Here is a 24694-nt window from a genome sequence, read left to right on the forward strand (position 1 = left end):
CCTGCTCAGCAAGGAGCCTGCTTCTCCCTCTAACCCTCCCCCCTCTCATGTACTCTCTCTCATTCTCACTCTCTCAAATAAATAAATAAATCTTAAAAAAAAAAAAAAAGAAAGAGACTGTTTATCCAGTGGTATAGAAAGGTAATTTAGATATTGAAATGACTAGATGTTTTGAGAAGAGTAGCAGTGTCTTAACTATTTATCATCTCTACCTTATATCTACTTTTGGACTTTCAATTTTCATAATTATTATTAATAATGCTATTAATAAAGTAGAAATCAGCAAAAAAGTCATGCTTTCTATGAAGGTCAGAGAACTGCATTAACTTGGGAAAGGCCAGCTGATCTAGCTTTCTGCTTTAATAACCCAGAGACTAGCTTTTGCCAATAGCCTGGAGTTTTTGGATAGTAAGAGACTTATTGTACATAAGACTGAGGTAGACACTGAATACCAATTTATTAATTTCACCAACAGTGATAATGCCTATGCAGACCATAAATACTATGGCTATGTATAAATGTATAATCTCCTTATAGTCAAACTACATGTAAAACAAGAAATAATTAAAAGTGCTTTTATTGATTTACTCTGATAAATCACAAAGACCTTAAATATTTTAAATCTGTTCTGTCAGCCCACTCTCTACATGACAATCAGAAGTTTGTTTGGAGAGCATGGAAGCAGAGCAGTAGAAGTTAATATCGCTAGTGTGTGGAGTTATTACATATAGTTTAATTTTTCCATTTGGTGATAGATGTGGTATTGCCAATGAGACTAGGACTATTCTAGCTTCAGCCCCTTCCTTCCTTTCTCCATACTTAAGAGTATACTCGGAGTAAACCTTAGTAATGAGGTCAGAAAAACTGAAGATACCTGAAATGTGATGGCCCAGTCTACTTCTCTTTTAGATGAGCCACCAACATTTTCTCCTCTTTCTCTGTTCTTCAGCTGCTCAAGACTTCTTGCTATTCATATTTCTTCTTTGCACTCGCTAATACATCTGATCAGTTTATTATTAAGTATGACTGACCAAGGAGCATTTCTCTTATCAGGGCATTTTTTATTTCATGTTGATTTTACAGGTTAACTCTTAGGATGTAATTTGCTTTCCTCATCTTGGAGTTTTTTGGGTTTTTTTGTTTTTGTTTTTTGGGTTTTTTTGGGGCGGTTAGGTAACACTGTAGTTTTAAAGTAAACAACACCTATTGTTTACTGAGTGTCTACTCTGTGCTAAATGCTCTACAAGTCATTTTTCATATGGTACACAGTTTATTCTCAAAGAGCATTCCAAGTAGATATTACATCTCCCTTTAAAGATGAGTAAATTGAGATAGATTAAAGCTAAGTCTCACAGCTAGTAAGTAGCAGAATCAGTATTTGAATCCATGTTTGTCTGATTCCAAAGCCCTAATTTTTTTTCTACTGTGCTATTATTTCTTGATAATGTATCTTCAGTACTTGAAAACACTGTTCTTTTGAAACTTTTCACAGTAAGAATAGTATTATTTGGCAATGATTAGAGGCATCTCTTTAGTAGTAAATTTCAAATTTAAAAATCAGTGATATATATGAAAGAAGTGGTGTGGCCATTAATGCTTTCCTGCCTCCTCTCTCACTGGTCTAGAATAAGAATGGATGATTCTGTAAACACTCTTTGTTTGTTGAGCAAAAATAACAACTTTTCCAAGGTCAGATCAAGTTGCAAATACAAGAGGGTTTTTTTTTTTAATTAAAAATTTTAACTCTATACTGCTTCTATGAGAAACTTGTAGTGAAAGGAAAGGGAACTCTCTATTTAATGAAGAATATTTGCCAATTATTTTTAACCTCTGATAGTATTCTTAGTCAGACTCAAATACCAAAAAAAGTGTTTAATTTTTAAGTGTCTAAGTGCATTTCCTTATAGGCATTAGCTCATCAAAACAAAACATCTTCCTTTGATTTTTCCCTCTTACTTAGGTCTTCTAAGGGGCAAATAAGTCTGAGAATCCACATCTAAGTCTTTCGTAGAATGTGGAAATGAAAACTGAAATATTTTTATATTTTCACTTTTTTTTTTTACCACTTTGCATGTTTGATATTAAAAATGAATGGGGAGGTGAGGAAAGAAAAATTCCCAAATGTTTCAAGATTCACAGCAATTGCAAAATTTATTCAATTCCTAATAAGCTTTAAGCAAATATCAAACTTTTGGTCATGGAGTCTGTGGTTTCCTTATAACCAATATTTCTACAATTCATAATAATCATACTTTTAATGAAATGCAAATTTGTTATAATGGCAGTCGTTCATTTATTTTGTTTATCTTTTGATGAAAGACATTTTAGTTCTTTCCCTTCTTTTAACTGCCAACAGTATTTGCTATTCATAGATGTTCTGTCTTCAATAAGGTCTATCAAAGTGTAAAACTAGATGGGTATTTTTCTTCCCTTTAAAATGGAATGGTCTTTCATTATGCAGTGTTCTTAGGTGAATTCTCTTGTTTAAGAACCCAGAATACAAGAGAGTGCTATATTAGTGTATTATTCTCACAACAAACAAGCACTGTTCTGTTGCTACCTGCTTGGCCATTGTTTCTGATTGTGTGTGCTTTGCAGTGGTATTTGGATGGTTTCCTGCTCTCTGCCAGCACAAAAAGGCATTTCTGTTACAATGGCCCCTAACCACACAATGACGGCATTAAGGATTTATGTGGAGGTTTCATTATTTTCTCCTCTTTTGTTCCTTCCAGGATGTCTTCCAAGCGACCAGCCTCTCCGTATGGGGAAGCAGATGGAGAGGTAGCCATGGTGACAAGCAGACAGAAAGTGGAAGAAGAGGAGAGTGACGGGCTCCCAGCCTTTCACCTTCCCTTGCATGTGAGTTTTCCCAACAAGCCTCACTCTGAGGAATTTCAGCCAGTTTCTCTGCTGACGCAAGAGACTTGTGGCCATAGGACTCCCACTTCTCAGCACAATACAATGGTAGGTTTCTCATGGTCTCTTGTGCCTTCACTCACTCTTTGACCAGTCTACTCTTCTAATAGTTTGGCTTCAGTCCTTTGCTTTATAATTATCATCTACTTAACAGCCAGACACAAGATTCACTCCTAACATCTTAGAATTCCTTATAAGTAAATTGATTCCAGTAGGAAGTATATGACATGCTATTTTTTTCTCTTTTTTGTTTTTCATGAATTTTGCTTTTGAGACACAATTTAATTAGGAGAAAACACATGTACATATAAGAATAATGCTCAAGTAACACATTTAAAGTTAGTCAGCATGACAGTTAGATGTCATAGTATTTCTAATAAAAGGTTTTTCTAGATAGAGTTACAACGTACTTTGAACATCTCCACCATGATAAATCAATGTTTTTCAATTTTTTGCTTTGCCCAGATTGGATTCCAGTATTCCTTTACAGTACTGAGAATATTACAGGAGAATGTATTTCGTAGAAACTATATTTTTTTAATATGACTGAAATACTTTCTAACTCAGTCTCATTCATTCTGTTGTTTTGATAATTCAGTAATTACCTGGTGCATCCTATTCCAGAATTTGCAACTCAGGATAATTTATCTGCCCCTTCATCCTGGCGTCTGGATCATTGTCATTGCAGAAGATCAGGAAACTGTGGTTTCCTGATGAGAGGGAAGAAGGCAACATAGCATCTTTGGCTGAAGCTTAAAAGCACGCACACAAACACACACACATAGAGTCGCCAGTAAGGCTTTTAGGTCCTTCTTAGGAACTTAAATACACAGAATCAGCATGTTGGCAAGGTAGCAGGGAACTTAGCTGCCAGGAAAGCCACATTCGCCTTTTCAACATGGGTGCTTGGGTACATGTCATGGTTTTGTGACCTTCTCCTCTTCTACTTCAAGGATGGTAGGGCCATTAATTTGAACCAGATTACACCAACAAAACTGTTTCCTCATACCATCTCATTCTTTTGAAGACGACTCTGATTCTGTGAAATGCTTTTTTTTTTTTTTCGCTTTCTCTAGAAAATTATTACATATCATAAATGTGCTTGGTATTGAAATATGTGCACTTATTTATGTTATTGCATTACTGTATGTAGAACTAAATCAACAAGAATAATCAGGTATCTCCTAATAACTGTGAAATGGATGCTATGTTTTGTCACTCACATTAGATTTAAATACTCTTTCAACACTTTAAGCCTCATAGGTCAAAATTTCACTGGGTGGATTACTATATGCCAAGATTTTCCCTTCACTATTGTATTTCTGCTAACACTATGTAACCCTTATATAGATGTGGCATTTTAGTCACATTATGTATATTAACTCATGTGACCTTCACAATAATACAGTGGCGTGTTATTAGTCTCATTTTATAAGTGAGGAAACTGAGACACACAGAGGTTAAATAATTTGCTTCAGATCACAGCTGATACAGAGGAGAACCAGGGTTGTTTACCCAGACGTTCTGGAGTCCATGCTTATAAATATTATAAGCTCTTCACAAGAGCACGTGCATATTTTATTGTCTGATTATCTCTTTGTTGGCAAGCTAAATCATATTATCCATAATTCCTACTTTTTTTTTCTCTACTGTGAGTTTATATTACCTATGTGCAATGATACAACTTTTTGGGCTCCTCTCATAAGGGTTAAACCTAGGATAAGAAAGGGGGAAAATGGTAGCACATAGTTCAACAGGGTAAGGAGATCATACTCTCCATTTGGCATTGCATCACTGCTAATGCCTTTTCTTTCTCAGTATCTTGACCATTGCCTTCTCTTAGGGAGTGCTTCTTGGTTTGGTTTTCCTGTGGTACTACTCTAAGCATAAACACAGATTTGAAGGAATGAATATAAATAGTTATAACCCGAAGAATACCACAAAAATAAAGGAGAGATTATTTTAAGTATACTCAAAGATGAGTATAAGAAACTTATATTAAATTACATTCTGTAGCTGGAATGAGGGATCCTGTGATGCAGGATGTTAGTGAAAATGAAACCAGTTTGTAAGGAAGAACTCAGTTCAACTAGATACAAACTATGAATTGCCTACTTTGTACCAAGTTTCTTGTTGTTATTGTGGGGCACTATGGAAACAGATTTGAATAAAACACAACTCCTTCTCTCAAGCAACTTCATGTAGAGCAATAGTTCTTAGGCAGGGCCTATGGGATCTTCTGAAAATGAATGGAGAATTCTGTATTATGCATACGAGTGAGTAAGATTATGGTTTTCATCAGATTCTCAGACCGATCTCAGGATACAAATGGTTTAAGTACGTTTTAGTGACATGCTGACACTTGCTCTTATATATATCAAATTGGTTTCTAAATATGTTCCTGCCTGAAATGTTTCTTGATTCCATCAGGTTTTCATCTCTTAAGTAGACAGTTGGAAAAGTCTCTCATATGATCTCAGATTTTTAGCCTCTCCTCTCTGCTGTCTTTCTTTCAGTATCCACAGGATTGTTTCCCTGACAATTGAGTTGGATTGTTTACTTTGGGAACTGTGTGTCCTTGTTTTTATAGGAATTAGTCTAAAACTCATTGTCTTAGCATAAAACTTTGTATAAAGTAGCACCAAACTATGGCCTTGGTCTTCTCTCCTGTCATTTCTCGCCATGGACCCACTATTCTTGTCATGCCAAGTTTTTCATGCATGTTCAGAAATATACCAGGTGACCTTGCATGACACAGCTTTATTCTTTCTACCTGGAAAACGCTCTCTTTTCATATTTTACCTTCCTAGTGAATTGCATATAATTATGTCTAATTATATTATATGATATATTAATATAGAATGTTAATATACAATCACTATATATTAATATATAATTAATATAGAATACATAGAATATAATATATATTTGTATTTCTGATACCTAGCATATAATAGACAACATATGATTATTGATTAGATGGCAGAATTCATATGGATGATTAAATAGTAAATATGTTTTGGGCAAAGTCATTAAGACTATTAATGGTGAATATGCTGATTTTCTAGAAATTTAAGAACTAAAATAGAATGTATTAATGTAGTATACTCAGAAAGCAGAAAGTATGTGTAGTAGCCATGATATATTCACCGGTTAATGTGATTGATATATTTTATTCATTTATCAAAATGATTGAATATATTTATAGAATTGTTATTCAACACAAATCATTGTACTTTATCTGGGTAGTAGGCCATTGTAATGTTCACTTAACAGAAACTTTTATTTCAGTAGGAAAATACATTTTTTTTCTGTTCGGTATATTTGAAAACGGAGACAATATTTCCTGGTCTCCATATCATAGAGTTCAATTTAAGGAAAAAAAACAGGTTTCCAGATTTCATTGCCTATTTATATGTGACATTCATACTCTATTCCTAAATTAAAAAAGGAATGAGAGGTCCACATTTTATATTGCCAATATAGTTTAGAGACAAAGTAAAACTGATGAGTAATCCCTGTAAGGCTGGCTTGAAGTTATGGAGAGATGCTCTCAGTATAACATTTAGGTTGGAAAATATTTTCTGAGATAAAAGTTCTGTACACTTCAAAACTGTTGCCATATAAAGATTTTGAGGAATTAGGATTGTTTGTTCACATGCAGGGTATGCAAGTGTTTGGAATTGGGTCAGGTGAAGATGTAATTCTTCCCTTCTGAAGTTGTGTTTATTGCCTGAATATTTTGGAGAAATAAATTAAGTGCCTTACTAAGAGCAACTTCCATTAGCAGTACTGATATGAATACTGTAAGTCTATCTATTCTTGGAATGGTTTACTTACTATTCAGGGTGCATTACAGATCAACTGTCTTAAGCTGTTGTTTTTTTTTTTAATTGTCAGATTTCTAGCCAATATAAGATTGAGACATAGATATGAAAAAGACTGATTCTGTGGTTTCCTTCTCTCAAGCTCTCATAATCTTGCCAAGCAATTAATGGCAAATTTTGATTCCCATGTGATCTTCAAAAAGGTGAAAGGCAAGGTTGTAAAGTCTGATTCTGACATGAGTGGAAAGGCAGTTTGGGACTTTATTTTTATGGAAGATCAGATCTACCCATCCTGTCCCTTTCCCCCCTTTTTAAACATGGGTTTGGAGGCTGTCACTTTAGAGTTTCAGAGACAAGCAAGAATCCCTATAATTTCTTTCTCATTTTTAATAATAGTTCTGATACAAATGAATTTATTTCATGATGCAAAGAACTATTGAGAACATATCTTCATGTCAATCAATGTGATTATATATGAGCGCCAGAAACGAATAGAGTGAGTATGAAGAGAAATCAAGGGACAGCTTGAGAGGCAGCCAACGGACTCTGTGGTCGCCATTTTGGTGCTCGTTTTCTGTCTGGTTGCATACTATTTAAGCTGGCTAGATTGTTGTTCTAGTGTCAAACGTGATGTGAAATGAAAGGCTTGACCACCTGTGGTTACTGAATAGTCAATTGTCTCTTTTTTCTTTCTTTTTTTTCTTTTCCACAGAAGGTATACACTTATCTTAGCCAAACTCTCTTTTGACTTCTTAAAATCCTCTTGAGTTGAATGAATTGTTTTGTATAACTATAGAGTGGCTGCCTCCCAACACTGATTTTTAAAATATGTAATTATTTATTTTAACAGTACAGTATTCTTATTAAAAAATAACTTGAGTTGCTCACTTTATAGATAGCTGAATTTCATATGAAATAAAGACTGTGCATAATTTTTTAACATTTATTTTTATTTTTTTAAAAGATTATTTATTTATTTATTTGGCAGAGAGAGGCACAGCGAGAGAGGGAACACAAGCAGGGGGAGTGGGAGAGGGAGAAGCAGGCTTCCCGAGGAGCAGGGAGCCTGATGCGGGGCTTGATCCCGGGACCCTGGGATCATGACCTGAGCCGAAGGCAGATGCTTAACGACTGAGCCACCCAGGCACCCCCTAATTTTTTAACATTTAAAGATCCATTGGATTTGGAAATAAGTTTTAATGTGTTTTAGTATCTCATTTAATGTTTATACTGATAATATTTTCCTGCAATTGTTTAAGAAAAAACCTCTGGATACATAGTGTTTGGGGCTTAATAATTTGATTTATCTTAATGTAAATGTGTTTAAACATTGCAGAGACACTAGTTATCATAGAGCAACATTCAGTGTGAGTCAGTTTCTTCCTGACGTCCATCAAAAGAAGACAAAAGTGTCTTTTTAAATCGGATCTTTTGTAGAAGTTGGCATATAGCTGGGAACCAAGTATGACATTACAGCAAGTCTCCAATGTGTAAAATCCAGCCTTAAACAGTGAAGGATTCATAGAATGCATGTCAGAGAGAGGCTTTTACTTACTCAGGTTCACTGTCAACTCCTGGGATTATTTATTTACCTCCAAATAATTTTAATTGCTATATTATAGTTGTGTCTTGAAATACTCTTTATATGCTTTGCTTATAACCTAATGTTATTAGTAATGTATTTTCAATGTTTGACGAGGATAATATTACGTATAAAGTCCTGTTCAGATAATATACAAAAGAAAAAAGAAAAATGCATGTGTTATTTAAAAATAAGTCGCAGAATAGGACCTTAATTATGGTATGGTGAAGATTCCTATTTCTATATAGGAGTTTTTATGGGCTTTTAAATTTCTGTTTACCTTTGTACATCAAACTTAGCGTAAGTTATTGTGATGGTATAATGCATACTGTTGTTAACACCAGCATGGTTATTGTGCCAGTTCTAATAATGAGAATTTCATTGTTTAGGGAGAGCAGTCTCCTACACTCTAGACAAAAGTGTGATTACCTTTGAACGATGTGGAATGTGCTCAGTTTAATAGCATGGAGGATAGGTTCAGAAAGATTCAGATAAAGTAAGCTTGGAAGCCATATGCATAGTGTGGCAGTATAAAATTATGATAGTAGGCAGTGTAATTCTACACACACGTACCCGATTTCACACAGTTTATCTATAAACTGTTGTTTCTGTAAGAGATAGGCTTGCTTATCGGAACAAGGCCAATTCAGTTGAAACCAGGTGAAAATGGTGACAAGTTTCTATTTGTTTTTTTATGGTAAATTGATGTTTATCATACAATGAAATTACATTGTTACAAACATTATTCTGTAAATGGTGTCAGAAAATACCACATGAAGCTGTTTATCTAGATAGAATCCAAGGCTTGTGTTTGAATGTAAGTGGTTCAGTCTTTATACTTGCATTGTTTCTGAAAATTACCCCCAGGGCTAGCAGGAATGAGGACATGTGAAAAACAATCAGTTGGGGTTCATCAAAGCCACTGGATAAGTTGTGCAATAGATCGTGTTGGTTGTCCCGTTGCCTTACAATTCCATTCCTTCTGGTTGGGGGAGGGTTGAGTATTAAGTGGAGAAAGCCTTGATTCATATGATGTCCATAGTATTTGAAGTACTACTGTTGAGTTTAAAGTTAACTGGGCCTTGAGAAATTAAGGAATGTACTCTCCCGTGGTGAGGAAAAACGTGCTACGTGGGAGCTGCGAGCTAGTTCAGGATACTTGATGAGGGTCTACTGTTAGCGTCCCCACAAAGTGCTATGCAGTGACAGGTGAATAAACAAGACCTTTCTAAAGCTGTAGTAATGGGGGGGGAGATGTGTTTGCTTAAGAAGATTTGGCCTAATGAATTTAATGACTTTCGTTTAATAGGTTGTGGAAAGATTCAACTCAAATATATACAATTCAGCAATAATAGAGAAATGAGTAAGAATTCTTCCTTCTTATAACTTTTTGTATGGTATGGAGATAAGATGAGCACAAAATCGTCATAATTTTATATAAAATATTAGAATGCTGAAACGGGCTAACAAGTGCTAAGGAGATTCACAGTTGAAAGATATCTCATTTGCGGGTATCAAAAACAGAGTAATTTGAAATTGCTTCCACAAGAAAATTAGATTCCAAGATACTAAAAATATATAGACACATTGGATCAATTATCATTATACAAGGTCTTCAGTGTATACTTAAGCATGATTTTGCTTTTGCCACATTTTTTTCCCCAGAAGAAATAACTAAGAAAGAAGAAAAGAGAAAGTTGAAAAAAAAAAACAAAACCCAAAACTAAAGACTAAGTGTACTGTAAAGATCTTAATATAAAATATGGGGAAGTTAATGAAATACATGTCTCATATTCATAATAATACCAACAAATACTTGAGTTATTGGGGTTTTAAATGTTTCTTTTCTTTATCTGGGTGACCACCTTGGATGAAGTGGAAAGAATGATGAAATACTTGGCTAGGATATTGGAAATAGCGAGGACACGAAGAAGCAGTGCTGGAAACTTACTCTGATGGTGTTCCTGACTTTATGGAATGGATAGGTGTCCATGTTTATCTCATTTGCTATTCTTGGACCTGCGTAATAGAATCATTTGTATTTGGAAGTTAAAAATAATGCAGAGTTTGGGGGCTAACCTTTATTTTGTATCTTAGACGTTTTGTTTTCAATTCTTCCACATTTTCTTCCTTTGATTCTTTTCCTTGTTTGCTCCTCTTTTTCCTCTCTTTCATTTTGCTTCTATCAGAAAACATTCTTCTTATTTATGTATTTATTTTTATTATGTTACGTTAATCACCATACATTACATCATTAGTTTTTGATGTAGTGTTCCATGATTCATTGTTTGCGTATAACACTCAGTGCTCCATCAGAAAACATTCTTAATGGCTCTCTTGTGGATCTCAATGGAGTCATTATCAGGAAGGAAGACAGGGTTGGAGAATCAGCACCATTGTGCTCTGATATACACTTCCTTCTTATTTACATATATTACCTCTTGGGGGCTTGCCAACTTCCTGCAGTCAGCCTAGGTTTCTCTTACTGTATGTTAATTATAAAGGTCAGTTGGTTCTATGACAAAACTTTCACCGATTTTTAGTTAGTTCTTCACAGAACTATGTGGCGTATTTATTCAGTTTATTCAGAAATCACATTCTTTTACTTTTCTTTCATGATCCAGCACTGATAGTAGATTATAATTTTATATTTAATGTACTTACTGGGAAAAAAAAAGGACTTAGAACTCTATATTGGTTCTGAAATTATTTTTTGAAATCAGGCTTATCATTGAAACCAAATGTCTGGGACCTGGTGCTTTAGCGGATACTTTATGGTCTTTGGGTGCCTGTTACTAGCTTTTACATTTTAAATTATTTGACAGCGTCTGTCACTGTTTTCAATCAGTTCTTGATTATTTCCTTAACTCAATTATTGTTTTTTTGTCTTCATATTTCTTTCCTAAATTTGAGATTTTATAATGATTGGTGGAAAGTAAGAATTGAAGAATGGAGAGTTTTTACATAACTAGAAAGTAATTTTGATGGTAGTGTCAGTGTATTAACTTAATAAGAGGGATAATAGCAACGAGTTTGTCATTATTTCTTATTTTGTAATGGCAAAGGGCCATCACTTAAGGGATTCCAAAAGAAATAAGAATTTTGCAGTGTTGATGCCTGAATTCCAGGAATTAGAATGAAATCTCCAAGGCTAGGTCAGTGGGACCTCAAAATATTTCAAATAATACACCATATTTCCTCATAGCTCTATCAGGTAGATACAACTATCCATTGTGCCTAAAAAGAGAGAAATTATCTTTGTATAGCAGCTTCTCTAACAAGCACAAACACTAGCACTTAGTTGGGATCTTAAGAAAGTGAAGTCATAAAAATAATGTAAGGAAGTATTGGGTTTTCATTCTAATTTCTTTTCCTCACATATTTTGGCAATTAGGCTCATATACCTTTCTCTTTTAGAAGTACAGATAAACACAAATACCTGGATTTGGCCGGGGGTGGGGGGTAAGTTTTTTAAAAAATAGAGAGGAGTTCAATAGTATAGAAAATCTAGTTGGAAGATAGGGGTGAGCACTTTAGAGAGAAATGTTTGCTTAAGAAATGTCAGTCTGAATTCAAAATGAACACTATTTGTGCCACATTAGGTGCATTTAAAAGCATTAAGTGCGTTTAAATTCTTTACTTCCTCCAAAAGGTCTGAAATGCCCATAATTCGTACTGGCATTAAAGGTGTCATTAAAACTGGATTCATGACAGTATTTTAATATGTAGCCAGTTTTGATCGTTTCGTGTCCCTTTCTCCCCATTTTTTGTTTTAGAAAGTAAATTTTATGTTTTTCTCTCCTCTGCTACCTAGAGGAGAAAGCTGAAAGTTGTTACTTGAAATGGGAAATAAGTGTAAAGCTAACTTAAATTTACAGTTGTAATCAGTTCCTTTGGTTACATATCTCCTTTATACAAAGGCAAAAATGCTTTTTAAAAATTTTCCCCTAAGGGCACCTGGGTGACTCAGATGGTTAAGCGTCTGCCTTCGGCTCAGGTCATGATCCCAGCATCCTGGGATAGAGCCCCGCATCGGGCTCCATGCTCAGTGGGGAGCCTGCTTCTCCCTCTCCCTCTGCCTCTCCCCCTGCTCATGCTCTCTCTCTCTCTCTCTCTCTCTCTACCTCTGTGTCTCAAGTGAATAAATAAAAAATCTTTAAAAAAAAAAATAAATAAATAAATAAAAATGTTCCCCTAGCCAGTTTTCAGGAATGATCCATGTGAGCAGATGAGGTGTGAATGTAAGGACAGCAGCCTTGGGCCGCTCTGTGACACTGACATCACATGATAAAGTAAATGAACACAAGTGACTGGATTTTGTGTCTTCTTTAGTCAAGGCTGCTTCTGTGACAGCAGAGCAAACAATGTTTTCATTATATAGAGAAGCAGTGTTTACTTCACTGTCTCTTCTTAGCTCTTAAAAATCCAGCCGGTCTCGAGATAAAACAGTTAATCTTGTTGGCCGATAACCCTAAATGAGAGAATAATATTCTAAGAGTGAATAAAAAATTTTAGATGGAGGTAGGATATTAAAAAAGGAGCATCACTACAAAGGTACCATTAAGGAGCTTTTTATTTATGTAGGAATATACAATATGTACCATGTAAAAAGTCCACACCTATATTAATGAGTAACAAAAAAATAGGTTATGATAACTTATAGCATGTGTATACTTAATAATGTGCTAAGCCTGGTAACCACCTCTGGTGCCACTCCTGGACCCTTCCCTCTGCGTAAACACATTTCTGGAGAGGGGGAGATTGCTGGGTTGTTCCCAGGCTTTGTGGCAGTGGCTGGCATGCTTTGCACACTAGAGACACAGGAGTCAGAGAACATGCTTCTTGTGTATCTGAGATTTTGATTTCCCCAGGGTCATCACTAGAATATAAAAAGCAACTTTGAAAGTCTTGTGTGAATATATCTTATAGCCTATCTACAGTCTGATAACTGCAATCCGAATATGGGGGATTTCAAATAGTCAGTGCTCTTTAGAATATGATATCTAATAATTAAAAATAGGAATGTGTAATATATCAATCTTTTCTATGTACCAGCCACCCTACATTTTTATTATCTCAGCCAATTTTATGTCAACCCAGTGAGTTCAACAACGGTGATGACCCCAAGTTTACAGACAGAAAACAGTCTTGGATAAAGTAATATGCCTAATAAGTTAAGTGGTAGAGTTTGGATTCATGACTTTGGAACCCAAGCACTTAATAACTGTGCTTACGGCCTCTCCATTCATATACACATTAAAATCATTTTTATAATTTATCTGAATAAATCAGAATAAATAATTTTATTTTATTTTTTTAAGACTGATTGATTTGTCAGAGAGAGAGAGGAGAACACAAGCAGGGGGAAGGCAGGGAGAGGGAGAAGCAGGCTTCCCGCCGAGCAGGGAGCCCAACACGGGGCTCGATTCCAGGACCCTGAGATCATGACCTGAGCCGAAAGCAGATGCTTAACCGACTGAGCCACCCAAGGATCCCTGGAATAAATAATTTTAAAAGTCTTTAGAAATACATGTGGGGAATTCAGATAGAACAATTGTTGCTTGACTATTATACCTTAACTCAGAGACAACTTGATTTTTTTTATCTTTTTATCTGGCTTCAAATGGACCAAGAGATGTAACTATTTCAGAGTGGGTACAAGAATTTCTGCATAGGCTATTCGGCAATATATGGGATTTTAAAAGATTACTTGCTAAACCTTTCATATAAAGGTTAGTATTAATTCATATTCTGGCTATTAGACTGTTGGCATAGCATAGTGGTTGAGCACATGGCACTAGTGAAAAAATTACTGAGTAAATTCCAACTTCTGCTGTTTAATATTTTATGGCACTTGGCAATTATGGAAATTTTCTGTAACTTATTTTTGCCATCTGTAAAATGGGGTTTAGTTAGAATAACGTCTAACTGAGAGAGTGTTATGTTGAAAGGAGTCAGTACACATAAAGCACTCTGGTGCCTGGGATATAGCAGGAACTTAGTAAATATTAGTTTTTAGTTAAATGAGTGCCTAAAGACATATTTAAGTTCTATGATCTAGGAGAAGAATGGTGCACTGTATTAAATGTCAGATGCTTTCAATTCTTAGAAATTTAAGTAACCTTCAAGAAAATCTAAAGCTAAAGAAGAATACTTTATTTTATTTTTTTAGTAACATATAATGTATTATTTGTTGCAGGGGTACAGGTCTGTGATTCATCAGTCTTACACAATTCACAGTGCTCACCATAGCACATACCCTCCCCAGTGTCCATCACACAGCCACCCCATCCCTCCCCCCTAAGAAGAATACTTTTGAAATGAGAAGTCCAACAGAAATCTCAATCTCTTGTCATTAGTTTTTTTTTTAAATTTTTAACTATTAAAAAAGGACATCATTATCAATCTGAGATACTGTCTCTCAGTCAGATATTTATGACAGATTTAATTATCATCAATATTGTTCATTGGCAGCCAAATTTTTGCTTAATGTTCTTAAGGCTGTTCATCAACAGCAACGAGCACCACCACCACCACAAGAAAAATCTACCTAAGCCAAGTCAGAGAGCTGCATTTTGATAAGAGATGTAGAATGTGGTGGTAAAGAGCCTAAACTCACCCTCGAACTGCTTGGGTTTCAATAAATTCCACATTTTATAAGGTATATAAGTTTTGTGGTTTCTCTCTGTGCCTTTGTTTTCTCATCTGAAAATGAGGATAATAGTTGAAACTCTGAATATACAGAGGGTATAATAGGGTAAAATAGAATTCTCATAAGTGGCCTTGAGCTGTGCCTTGCATATAGCAAGGTCTTAATAGATGCTATAGTTCTTGAATAGTTTATGTTCTGTTGACTAATGACCATGAATTATCAGGGGAAACACTGTGGGTTTTGGGGGCTCCCAGTAGTCATGATTTCCTTTTAGTAACCTGGAGGATTACTACCCACATTTCCATCCCATTTTAACTGTTCAGTGTTCCTACCAGTAAATTCTGTCAGTATCTTTGGATGTAATTTGCCTTGAACATGAAATGTAAACTCATTTAAAGGAGAAAACTCTATGTTATCTTTGGCGTCGTATGTCTGTCTTGTTCAGCACCGGGTCTCTAGAGTCTGGCTCCGTGGCTGACACACAGCACGTGTCTCCAAATAGTTGAATGGATGAATGAATGTCTCCAAAACGTGGGCTCATAGAAGACATTCTGAGAGCAACTTTTCCTTATCTACATGTTGAAATACTACTTAACACATAGACAGATGTAACAAGTAAATGAAGTAATTACCTACCACAGTGCTTGTTGTGTGGTGAATATTCAGTTAATGTAATCTCCCTTTCTGTCACCCTTCTAATTCTCTCAGCCCAGTTGCTGTGCACATAACTCACAGATCACAGCATTCTCCTGTGGCCTCACCTGTTACACTTCTTCAAATAGTTTACCTGAGGAAAGTAACAGCAGCGTGGACACATATACACACACATACACACACACACCAGCAGAACTATTTTGGAAAAGAATATAATTAAAAATTGTTCAGTTTTTCTTGCATGAATATCCTGAAGACACATACTGATTTTCTTTTAGGACATGGTTAATAAGGTTCATGTTTGTTACTATGGTTATATTAGCATATTCATTTTTGGCGGTTTTTTTTTTTTTTTTTACATTTCAATATGTTTTAAAATTCCTATTTGATTTCAGGAATTTTAGAGGTCTTCTGGGGGGATTTGGTCCTTTGTTTATTAGCATTGTGTGTATTGCTTTTTTGTCCTTTGATCTCTCGTTTCTGTTTACCCATAAGGGCAGCTTGAGATGATGTAAAAAGGCTGAGATATGAAAAAGAGGCACTGTACAAATGGATTTGTAGAGTATATCAGCTCGACCTCTCAGAAATCTGACATGTCACATTTAAAACTAGGACACCTGCCTAAAATGTGTATATTTCTAGCTGTTAATTCTTGATGATTAAACATGTATCTCTGCTTTTGTTTTATTGGATAAAACTTTGACTTGTCACTTTCCTAATGCACTTCAGGTGTTCTTTTTATTTCCTATCATATAAACTCTCCCTGTTCGCTTATGTCCTCTTCAGTGGTTCTATAATTATTTTTGTTTTACATAGATAGAAACATGTTTTTCCCCCCTTTTTACATATGGTGTTTTTGCTTCATGCAGAGAGAACTACACAGATGACATTTTTTAAAAATCCAAATTTAATTCGGTTTTACATTCTTATGTTTATAACCCTGAATATCTCCAAAACGTCCTTACCTAAAACACTTCAGAGTTTTATTACTAGATTTATACCAGTACAGATACATCAACTTTCTTAGGGATAATCTCTAAGCAGAACTTAGTAAGACAGGCTTTGAAAACTATCATTCCTAGGAAAGTAAATCTTGAATCACGGAACATCGGTTTAATCACTCCCCTTGACAACTTAACACGGCAGACTGAAATATAAAAGCCGGTGCGAGTGGGATCAGTGGATTATCTAAGTCCCTGAACATCTTCTCTTAAATCGGGGGACTTGACAGAGTGGTTGTGAGAGGGGTGTGTGTTGTATGTCCCTTGTCGTGTGCAGAGCATTACGTTTTCAGAGATTAGTGCTGAGTGGATGTGGTCTACCTGGACATGAAGCCAGGGAGAAAGAAATTGGGAGGGAATGGAAAAGAGGGGGCTACAGGAAGAGTGGGATAGAGAGATTTACATGTGAGAACTCAGGGGGCTTTGTCATGGCAATTGTATAAAGTGATATACAGTGCAAATCGACTTGAGCATGTCCCTGGATAGCAGGCGGTTTACAGCCTCCATGAGCTGAGATTACTGCTTTATCTTGTCATACTAAATTAACATGGCAGCACACTGTTAAACAGTGGTGACCTCTTCATCTGGGGAAATTGCTGCCTAGAAGAGAGATGGCATTTAAGTCTCTCTCTCTCTCTCTCTCATTCTCTTTCTCTCTCCCCTTATACCCTTAAAGCATTTGGGGGTTAGACAGTAGCCATTTTAAAATTATGATAGAAAAAATATTTTTTATGTTAAGGCTACAACAGACAGAGTGCAATTAGATCAAATGGCCATTTTGGGTAGAATAATAAGATTTTATTTATCCAATGTTCTAAAAATGACATGTCATCTTTATACATTGGAATTAAGAATATATTTGCTGTCTTGTCATTTTAATCCCTTATTATTCTACAAATAGACTATTAATTTGTGTAAGAGTTAATTTCTATACTTTCCATAAGAATTGGTGGGTGGCGAAGAGATAGGAGGAAATAAGGCTCAGACACTGGTTCTCCCACTCATCAGGTAGAGGGATAGCCCAAGAGAACTAGCAAGAGGATTATGCCTTAAATAGAAGCACCCAAGTTATCTCTTCTTCCCAGAGCTTACCAGGTACTGCTTCATTCTTCAGATTTTTTAAATTACTTTATTAAAAGAGGAGGGAGAGAGAGAGAAGGTCATGAGTTTAATTTGCTTCATCCCTCTGCCAGCCTGCAGCTGTTCCGTTCATGTATTTTCTAAGTTCAACATATAGGAAATATACTATTTTGCTCCTATCTTAAAATGTTGATAAATCAGTCAAAATCCAATGTGTGTATATATATATATATATATATATTTCTGTGCTTGGTATATGCTATTGAAATTTGAATCAAAGGAAAGGGCAAAGTAAAGCTTCAAAAATCACATGAGCGTCTATTCCTCTATGTCCCCAGCTGAAGACTCTCCATCTTTAAAGTGCAGCCCTATGAACTGCTTCCTCACTAACCTCTAGAGCAAGTGTTTTCCATCTGTGTGTTAAATCACTTTAAGGTTTGTAGGGTGAGCTTTATGGAATCTGTAACTCCCCGCACAAAAAAAATTTCTGTGATGTACTCACAAGTTTTTCTAGAGAGAGGGTCCATAGCTTTCATTATATTCTCCAAAGGGCCTGAACTACCAAAATAGATGATTACTTGTCCAGGGCTTAATTCTGTCTTCGGGTATTAACAGGGTGCATCCTCACACTGGGGCTATATATCTAGTAAGCAAGATACTGACTTATATACACAGTTATGATTGTGCTTATTTTGTAACCAGAAAATGTATTCACCAAATCTGCCTTGGAGATTTTTCACAGGGTTGCCACATTGGAATTCACCCTGGAGTCCACCTACTGCCTCTGACCACTTCAGACTGTTCCTCTTAGCATCCTTTTCCTGGGTCCACTTTCTGAGCCATAGACTGGCTATAATTCTCGTATAAGGATGAGGTTCAGTTCTCCAGTACTCTGGATCCAGAGTCCAGGCCCTGGAAACACAAAAAGACTTTTCAGCTTACAAGGGATGTGGAACAGAGGCAATGCAATTTTTTTCTTTTTTCTTGATAAATTGCTTCCTCATGCCCACTCTCCTCTCTCCCCACTTTTCCCAAGTCAGCATGTTGTCAGAACTGTGAAAAAGAACATACAGATTAATTTAGGAGTGGCCTGACTAGTTAAATTCTTCCTACGATGTCCTGGTACTATACTTTTGACTGACAGAGAATTTTTATATCAAAGTAGTTTGCTTATGTTCAATATTGTCATAAACATGGTGTTTCTTCAAAGAAAGGAAAAGACAAAAAAAAATTAGAAAGGAAAGAAAATGACCAAAATTTGTACCAAGTTGCCTTTGTATGTTATATATTATCTGGGAGCTAGGAGTAACTATTGAACTCCGTCTTTTCCTCCTTATTCTTTCCATTGATAATTCCTTCTTCCCTAGAATTTTTTCATCAGACTAGATGCATTAGCAACTCTTTTAAAATAGAGGGTCCACTAGATAGGTATTTTCTCTTACATTTAACAATTTCTAAAATTTAGAAATAATTCTTTTAATTAAGTTCAGGACTTAAATGTAAGTTGATATGATGTTTTCAAAAATATTAACCTTTCCCCTATTCCTCACTTCCCATTCCTTGTTATTTGTTTATATTTAATGAGCACTCTGCACACTTATATATTAAAACTTGAAGGATTTCTTTCAGATAAATTGTGAATGTAATGTAGGAAGTCATGGAGAACAGGTGTAATTTTATGTCTTCTGAAATAGCAACATGTCAAAAAGTAACAGGAAAGTACTCTGGCAAACTTCACTATCACCTCCTGACTCAGATCCAAGGGCAGGAGATGGAAAACAGGCAGCCATAAACATCAGAAATATAGAATGATAGAGAGCCTTATTTTGGGGCTGACATAAGTAGAATACTTGAATACCAGAGTATTGAGGATATCCGTAATATTCAGAACATCAGTGTGATCTAGTATTTTCCAGGAGAAGCACAGAACCTAAGAGAAAGAAGGAAGAAAAAATATAACAGAAAAAAAACCCAGAAAGCCTGTAAAACAAGAAGCAAAAACAGTTGTCTGTTATCACACTAAATGTAAAGGGGTAAACTTTCCTTTTAAATGATTAGTATTTTTCTGGATTTGTTTAAATATAGTTTATGATCCTTAAGTCAGACATAAAACAAAATGACATCAGATGTTAAAAATAAAAAGAAAGGTAAAAATGTAGTAGACATACACACACAGAAATCAGAAGTAGTGTTAATATGACCAGACCAAGTTGAGTCAACATCCTGGGATAGAGTCTTTTTATGTTGTTATATAGAGATAAAATGTCATGAATATTTATACATTAAATAAACTATATAAAGGAAATTTTTAATATATTAAATTATAGAAAGAGAAAAAATGTTAGAAATATGAGGTGTTGACAAAAATATAATTATACTAAAAGAAATTAAGGTATCATTTTCTCTTTCACAGATGGATTAGAACACAAATTCATGGAGGATGATAAATATAATTAATAAGGTTGACTTAATATTTATATGTAGATCACTTGAAAATTTTTTAAAAGAACACTACTAAATAATTCTTGTGTTAAGAGTCACATGCACTTCTGACTGAGCCAGCCAGGCACCTCTATAGTTTTGATTTTTAACACAAGAATTATTTAAGGCATCTGGCTAGCTCAGTCGGTAGAGCATGAGACTCTTGATATCAGGGTTCTGAGTTCGAGCCCCATGTGGGGTGTAGAGATTACTTAAAAATAAAATCTTAAAAACAATCAAAACTATAAGCTATTTAAAATAACAGCATGAATATTACATATCAAAATTTGTGTGAAATGGTGAAAGTTCTAATAATAGTAAATTTATAACTTTGAGTACCTTCATCATTTTTTTTTTGCATATCTCAGTTTCTTTAACTAAACATTTTTATAGGAACATTAATAGTTTTAACTTTTTTTAAAATTACAATTTCCTCCACTACTTAGTTAGTTCTTTCATTCTTTTGTTCTTTCGTTCTTTTTATCATTTTTATTGAGGTATCATTGACATACAATGTTAAATTGGTTTCGAGTGCACAACACAGTGATGCAACCATTACATTACATTATGCAATGCTCACCACAATAAATATAGTTACCATCTGTCACCATACAAAGTTATTGCAATGTTATTAACTGTATTCCCTATGCTGCACCTTTTATCCCTGTGACTTATTTATTTTATAATTGCAAGTTTGTACCTCTTAATCCCTTCACATATTTTGCCCGTACCCACACCCCCAAGTGCCTTTATTATTAAATAGAATGAATGAGGGGAAAAAAAAGAACAAAACAATTAACTTTAGAGGCAGAAAAGCATGATAATAAAATAACCCCAATAAAGGCATAGAACAGAGCCTGACAGACGTAAGGAAAGAAATAAATGAACTGGGAGAAATTAGGCAAACTTTTCTCTAGATTAATAAATGAAAAAGGGGCACCCGGTGGTTCAGTCAGTTAAGTGTCTGCCTTTGGCTCAGGTTGTGAGCCCAGGGTCCTGGGATCAAGCCCAGCATCCAGCTTGCCATCAGGCTCTCTCCTCAGTGGGGAGCCTGCTTCTCCTTCTCCCTCTGCCTACCACTCCTCCTGCTTGTGCTCTCTCTCTCTCTCTCTCTCTGTCAAATAAATAAATGAAATCTTAAAAATAAGTGAAAAAGAACAGACACAAATACTCAAAAGTATAACTGATAAAGGGTAATGTTATTACAGTTAGAGAAATATAAATTGTTGTAGTCTACTCTAGGATTTTTAAAATTATGTCTTAAAGAACACATGAACCATACAATGTCCAAGACAAATATTCTGTAGTCAGATCATTTAGGGAAGTATTTCATAATATAATTCATAATCCCACCTTTTGATATTCAGATTTCACATGGTATTAAAGGTTCTGAGAAGTCAGCCCTGTTGTTCAGAGAGCTAATTAGCATTATCTTGCACAGTGTTTTCCATGCTTAATCATTCATAGAACCCTTCTTTAATATATAGCCTCGGGGCGCCTGGGTGGCTCAGTCGTTAAGCGTCTGCCTTTGGCTCAGGTCAAGATCCCGGGGTCCTGGGATCGAGCCCCACATCAGGCTCCCTGCTCAGCGGGAAGCCTGCTTCTCCCTCTCCCACTCCCCCTGCTTGTGTTCCTTCTCTCGCTGTGTCTCTCTCTGTCAAATAAATAGAATCTTAAAAAAAAAAAAAGTTTTAAATATATAGCCTCTTGAATCAATCACCGGGAAGTAATATTCTATTGAGCACATACTGGCAAATGTGGCTGTATAGAATTATTCATTTTATACAGAATCTTGTTGAAATATATGATTTTATAGGACTACAAATAAAGTAAGAAAACTAAACACTCTATCCATAAAAGACTTTTTTTAAGTCAAAGAATAATCTCCAAAAATGCCACCTAATACCTGCCAAATATTTTCAACTTCTAAGAAGCTGAGAGTTCCCATGCTATATAAAACTTTCTTCTAGAGCCAAAAAAAGTAAACAAACAAAACAAAAACAAAAACAAAATTTCTACTTAGCATAACTATACTACCAAACCAACGCAAAAGAAAGTAAGTGCAATCTCACTTTGAATATAGATGCAGAAATTCTAAATAAAATATTAGAGAAAGGTATCAATCCCTTTTACTACGCTTTTGATAGACCATACTTAAAAAGAGTAATTTTGGTGAATTCAGATAGAGAGATATATATTATCATAATCTGTATTAGGGGTCAACACACTACTGTTCACTGGCTTGCTGGCCAAGTATGGCCTGCTGGCTTGGCTATATTTGTTTAAAAAAACAAACAAAAAAAGACAAAAAAACTTTATTGAACAGAGCCACATCCATTACTTTACTATTGTCTATGGCTGCTTTTTGTGGGTCAGTGGCAGAATTCCATAGTTGCGACAGAGGCCCTGTGGCCCTAAAGCTGAAAATATTTACTTTTTGGCCTTTTATAGAGAAGCTTTGCTAGCCCCTTGTCTATATTCTCACTGGCTCAAGAAGAAATCTTACATGAAAATGCTCAGAAAGGTGTTTGAGAAAATTCAACATCCACTGTTATACAAAGTCTTTGTAAATAGTTGATAGAGTGATACTTGTGCATTCTGTAACAACTGCTTAAGACTTAATGGTGAAATTCTCTAGTTTCCTTTCAAGTTAGGGACAAGTCAGGCTTGCTCACAACTTACATTTAATATTACTTTACCAGGTTTCTCCCTGCCTCCTTCCTTCCTGCTTCCCATCCTTCCTCCCTGCCTTTCTTCCTGCCCTCCTTCCCTCTCTCATTTCTGTCTTTCTTTCTGTCAAGAAAAAATAGTAGAGCTTTTAACTCAAGAAAAAAAAAAACAGTAGGAAATTTTCTCAGAATTATAAGAAATTTTAATCAAGAAGAAAACAGTGGGGGGATTTTTCCAGAATTATAGAACTGAAAATGATCTAAAGCCTTTAGGTATCCTAAGGAGAACTTTTCATCAGACAACTTTCTTTTTTTTTTTTTTAAAGATCTTATTTATTTATTTGAGAGAGAGAGAGCATGAGAGGGGGGAGGGTCAGAGGGAGAAGCAGGCTCCCTGCCGAGCAGGGAGCCCGATGCGGGACTCGATCCAGGGACTCCAGGATCATGACCTGAGCCGAAGGCAGTTGCTTAACCAACTGAGCCACCCAGGCGCCCCATCAGACAACTTTCTTAATGATACAGAACAAACAGTTGATTCTGTGCTCCTTGATTTTTTAGAAAAATTAATTTCCAGTTTCTCTTGATAATGTCTCTTTCTGTGCTATTGCTATTAAGTCAAAAGATTTTAATTCATGATTATTGAACAGAAACTTCCTGCTTTGTTTTAAGATTACTTACTTTCATGGACAGAGTAAAACTCTCTCTTACCCTCTTATTTGTTACAGGTCTAGGATTAGGTATGTTACATATTTTCAATTTAAAACATGCCAAGAAAAATTAAAAAAACATGCCAAGAAAATCCACTATCCTATAGGCATATCCCTGAGCTGGGACCCTGATGGAATGGAGATTGATGGCTCACTCTTAAACTCCTCACTGTACTAGAAAATGCCTGATTAAAGCAAGTAAAGCCTGAGGTTTTTGAACTTTAAATGAATATGCACCCAACAAATTCCTATTGCCTTTTCCCTTCTTTTGGTACTCAGTGGTTTGAGTTGGAAAACAGTTTGGATACAGGACTCTAGGGAGTGCTTTAGGCACAGTCTGCCTTTTCAGAGCATTTTCTAATGATTTAAAGAACTAATCCTTTCCCTTAGGACTACTACAATTTTGGTTCAGGTTTAGTCACCCTGGAGAGTATATTTTTACTCAGCTGTAACCCTGGACTTCACTTGTGCCTCTTTGGTTTCATCTTGGGTTCTAGATCATCTTGGGATCATCTTTTCACTCTATCCCCCTTCCTATAACTGTAGTGTGGGGTTAAATTTTCTTCTAAGTTGCTACTTACATTTCAAATTTCTACATGTTAGGTCTTTACTGGAAGAAACCTATTGTGTTTTTACCAAATGTTCTCTTGCTGGTGCCTTTTATTTTAGGGGAATTTTTTTTAAAAGACAGTAGTTTTATTGGGTCCTTCTCAATCACCACAGAGATTTCTAAAAGCAGCTAGGTGATAGTCTTCTCTATTATAGTGCTTCATTGAACCTGATTGCCTAGCTGCTGCCAAGAGTCTGCAACCAGCAGCGACTACCCTTGGACAAAATGCAGCCCTGAGATTGATTTCCTCTTTGAGTAGCTGTGGTGTCAATTTATTAAACATAAATAAATTAATATTAAAGTATCATTTTCATGAGATATTTTTTTAACCTAAGAATTTGGATGAGGACATATCATTTTCAATCTTACTGGGAATGAATTGTCTTTAATAAGTTTGTAGGCCAAAGAAAAAATTATTCTCATCTTTCCATTTTCTTTCCCATATGATTTGGCTTTACACATTTTCTTATGTTTATTTCTCATTCTTCACTTACTACACAACAGAATGTAGTTTT

The 24694-nt window shown here is 35.4% G+C and overlaps 1 protein-coding gene across 3 annotated transcripts in view; it reads left to right on the forward strand.

The window, feature by feature from the left end:
* Window positions 1-2733: 2733 nt before the first annotated feature.
* The window catches only part of SOX5 (SRY-box transcription factor 5), a 346461-nt gene continuing 324500 nt past the window's right edge, over window positions 2734-24694 (forward strand). For 2 of the 3 annotated variants that reach the window (XM_021690523.1, XM_021690525.1), the window contains exon 1: window positions 2734-2964. In XM_021690523.1, coding sequence (XP_021546198.1) covers window positions 2734-2964 — 231 coding nt within the window. The remainder of the gene's footprint in view (window positions 2965-24694) is intronic. The other variant, XM_021690524.1, reaches the window with a different exon arrangement.

The sequence above is a fragment of the Neomonachus schauinslandi genome, chromosome 5 (assembly GCF_002201575.2).
Source record: "Neomonachus schauinslandi chromosome 5, ASM220157v2, whole genome shotgun sequence".
Lineage (NCBI taxonomy): Eukaryota > Metazoa > Chordata > Mammalia > Carnivora > Phocidae > Neomonachus > Neomonachus schauinslandi.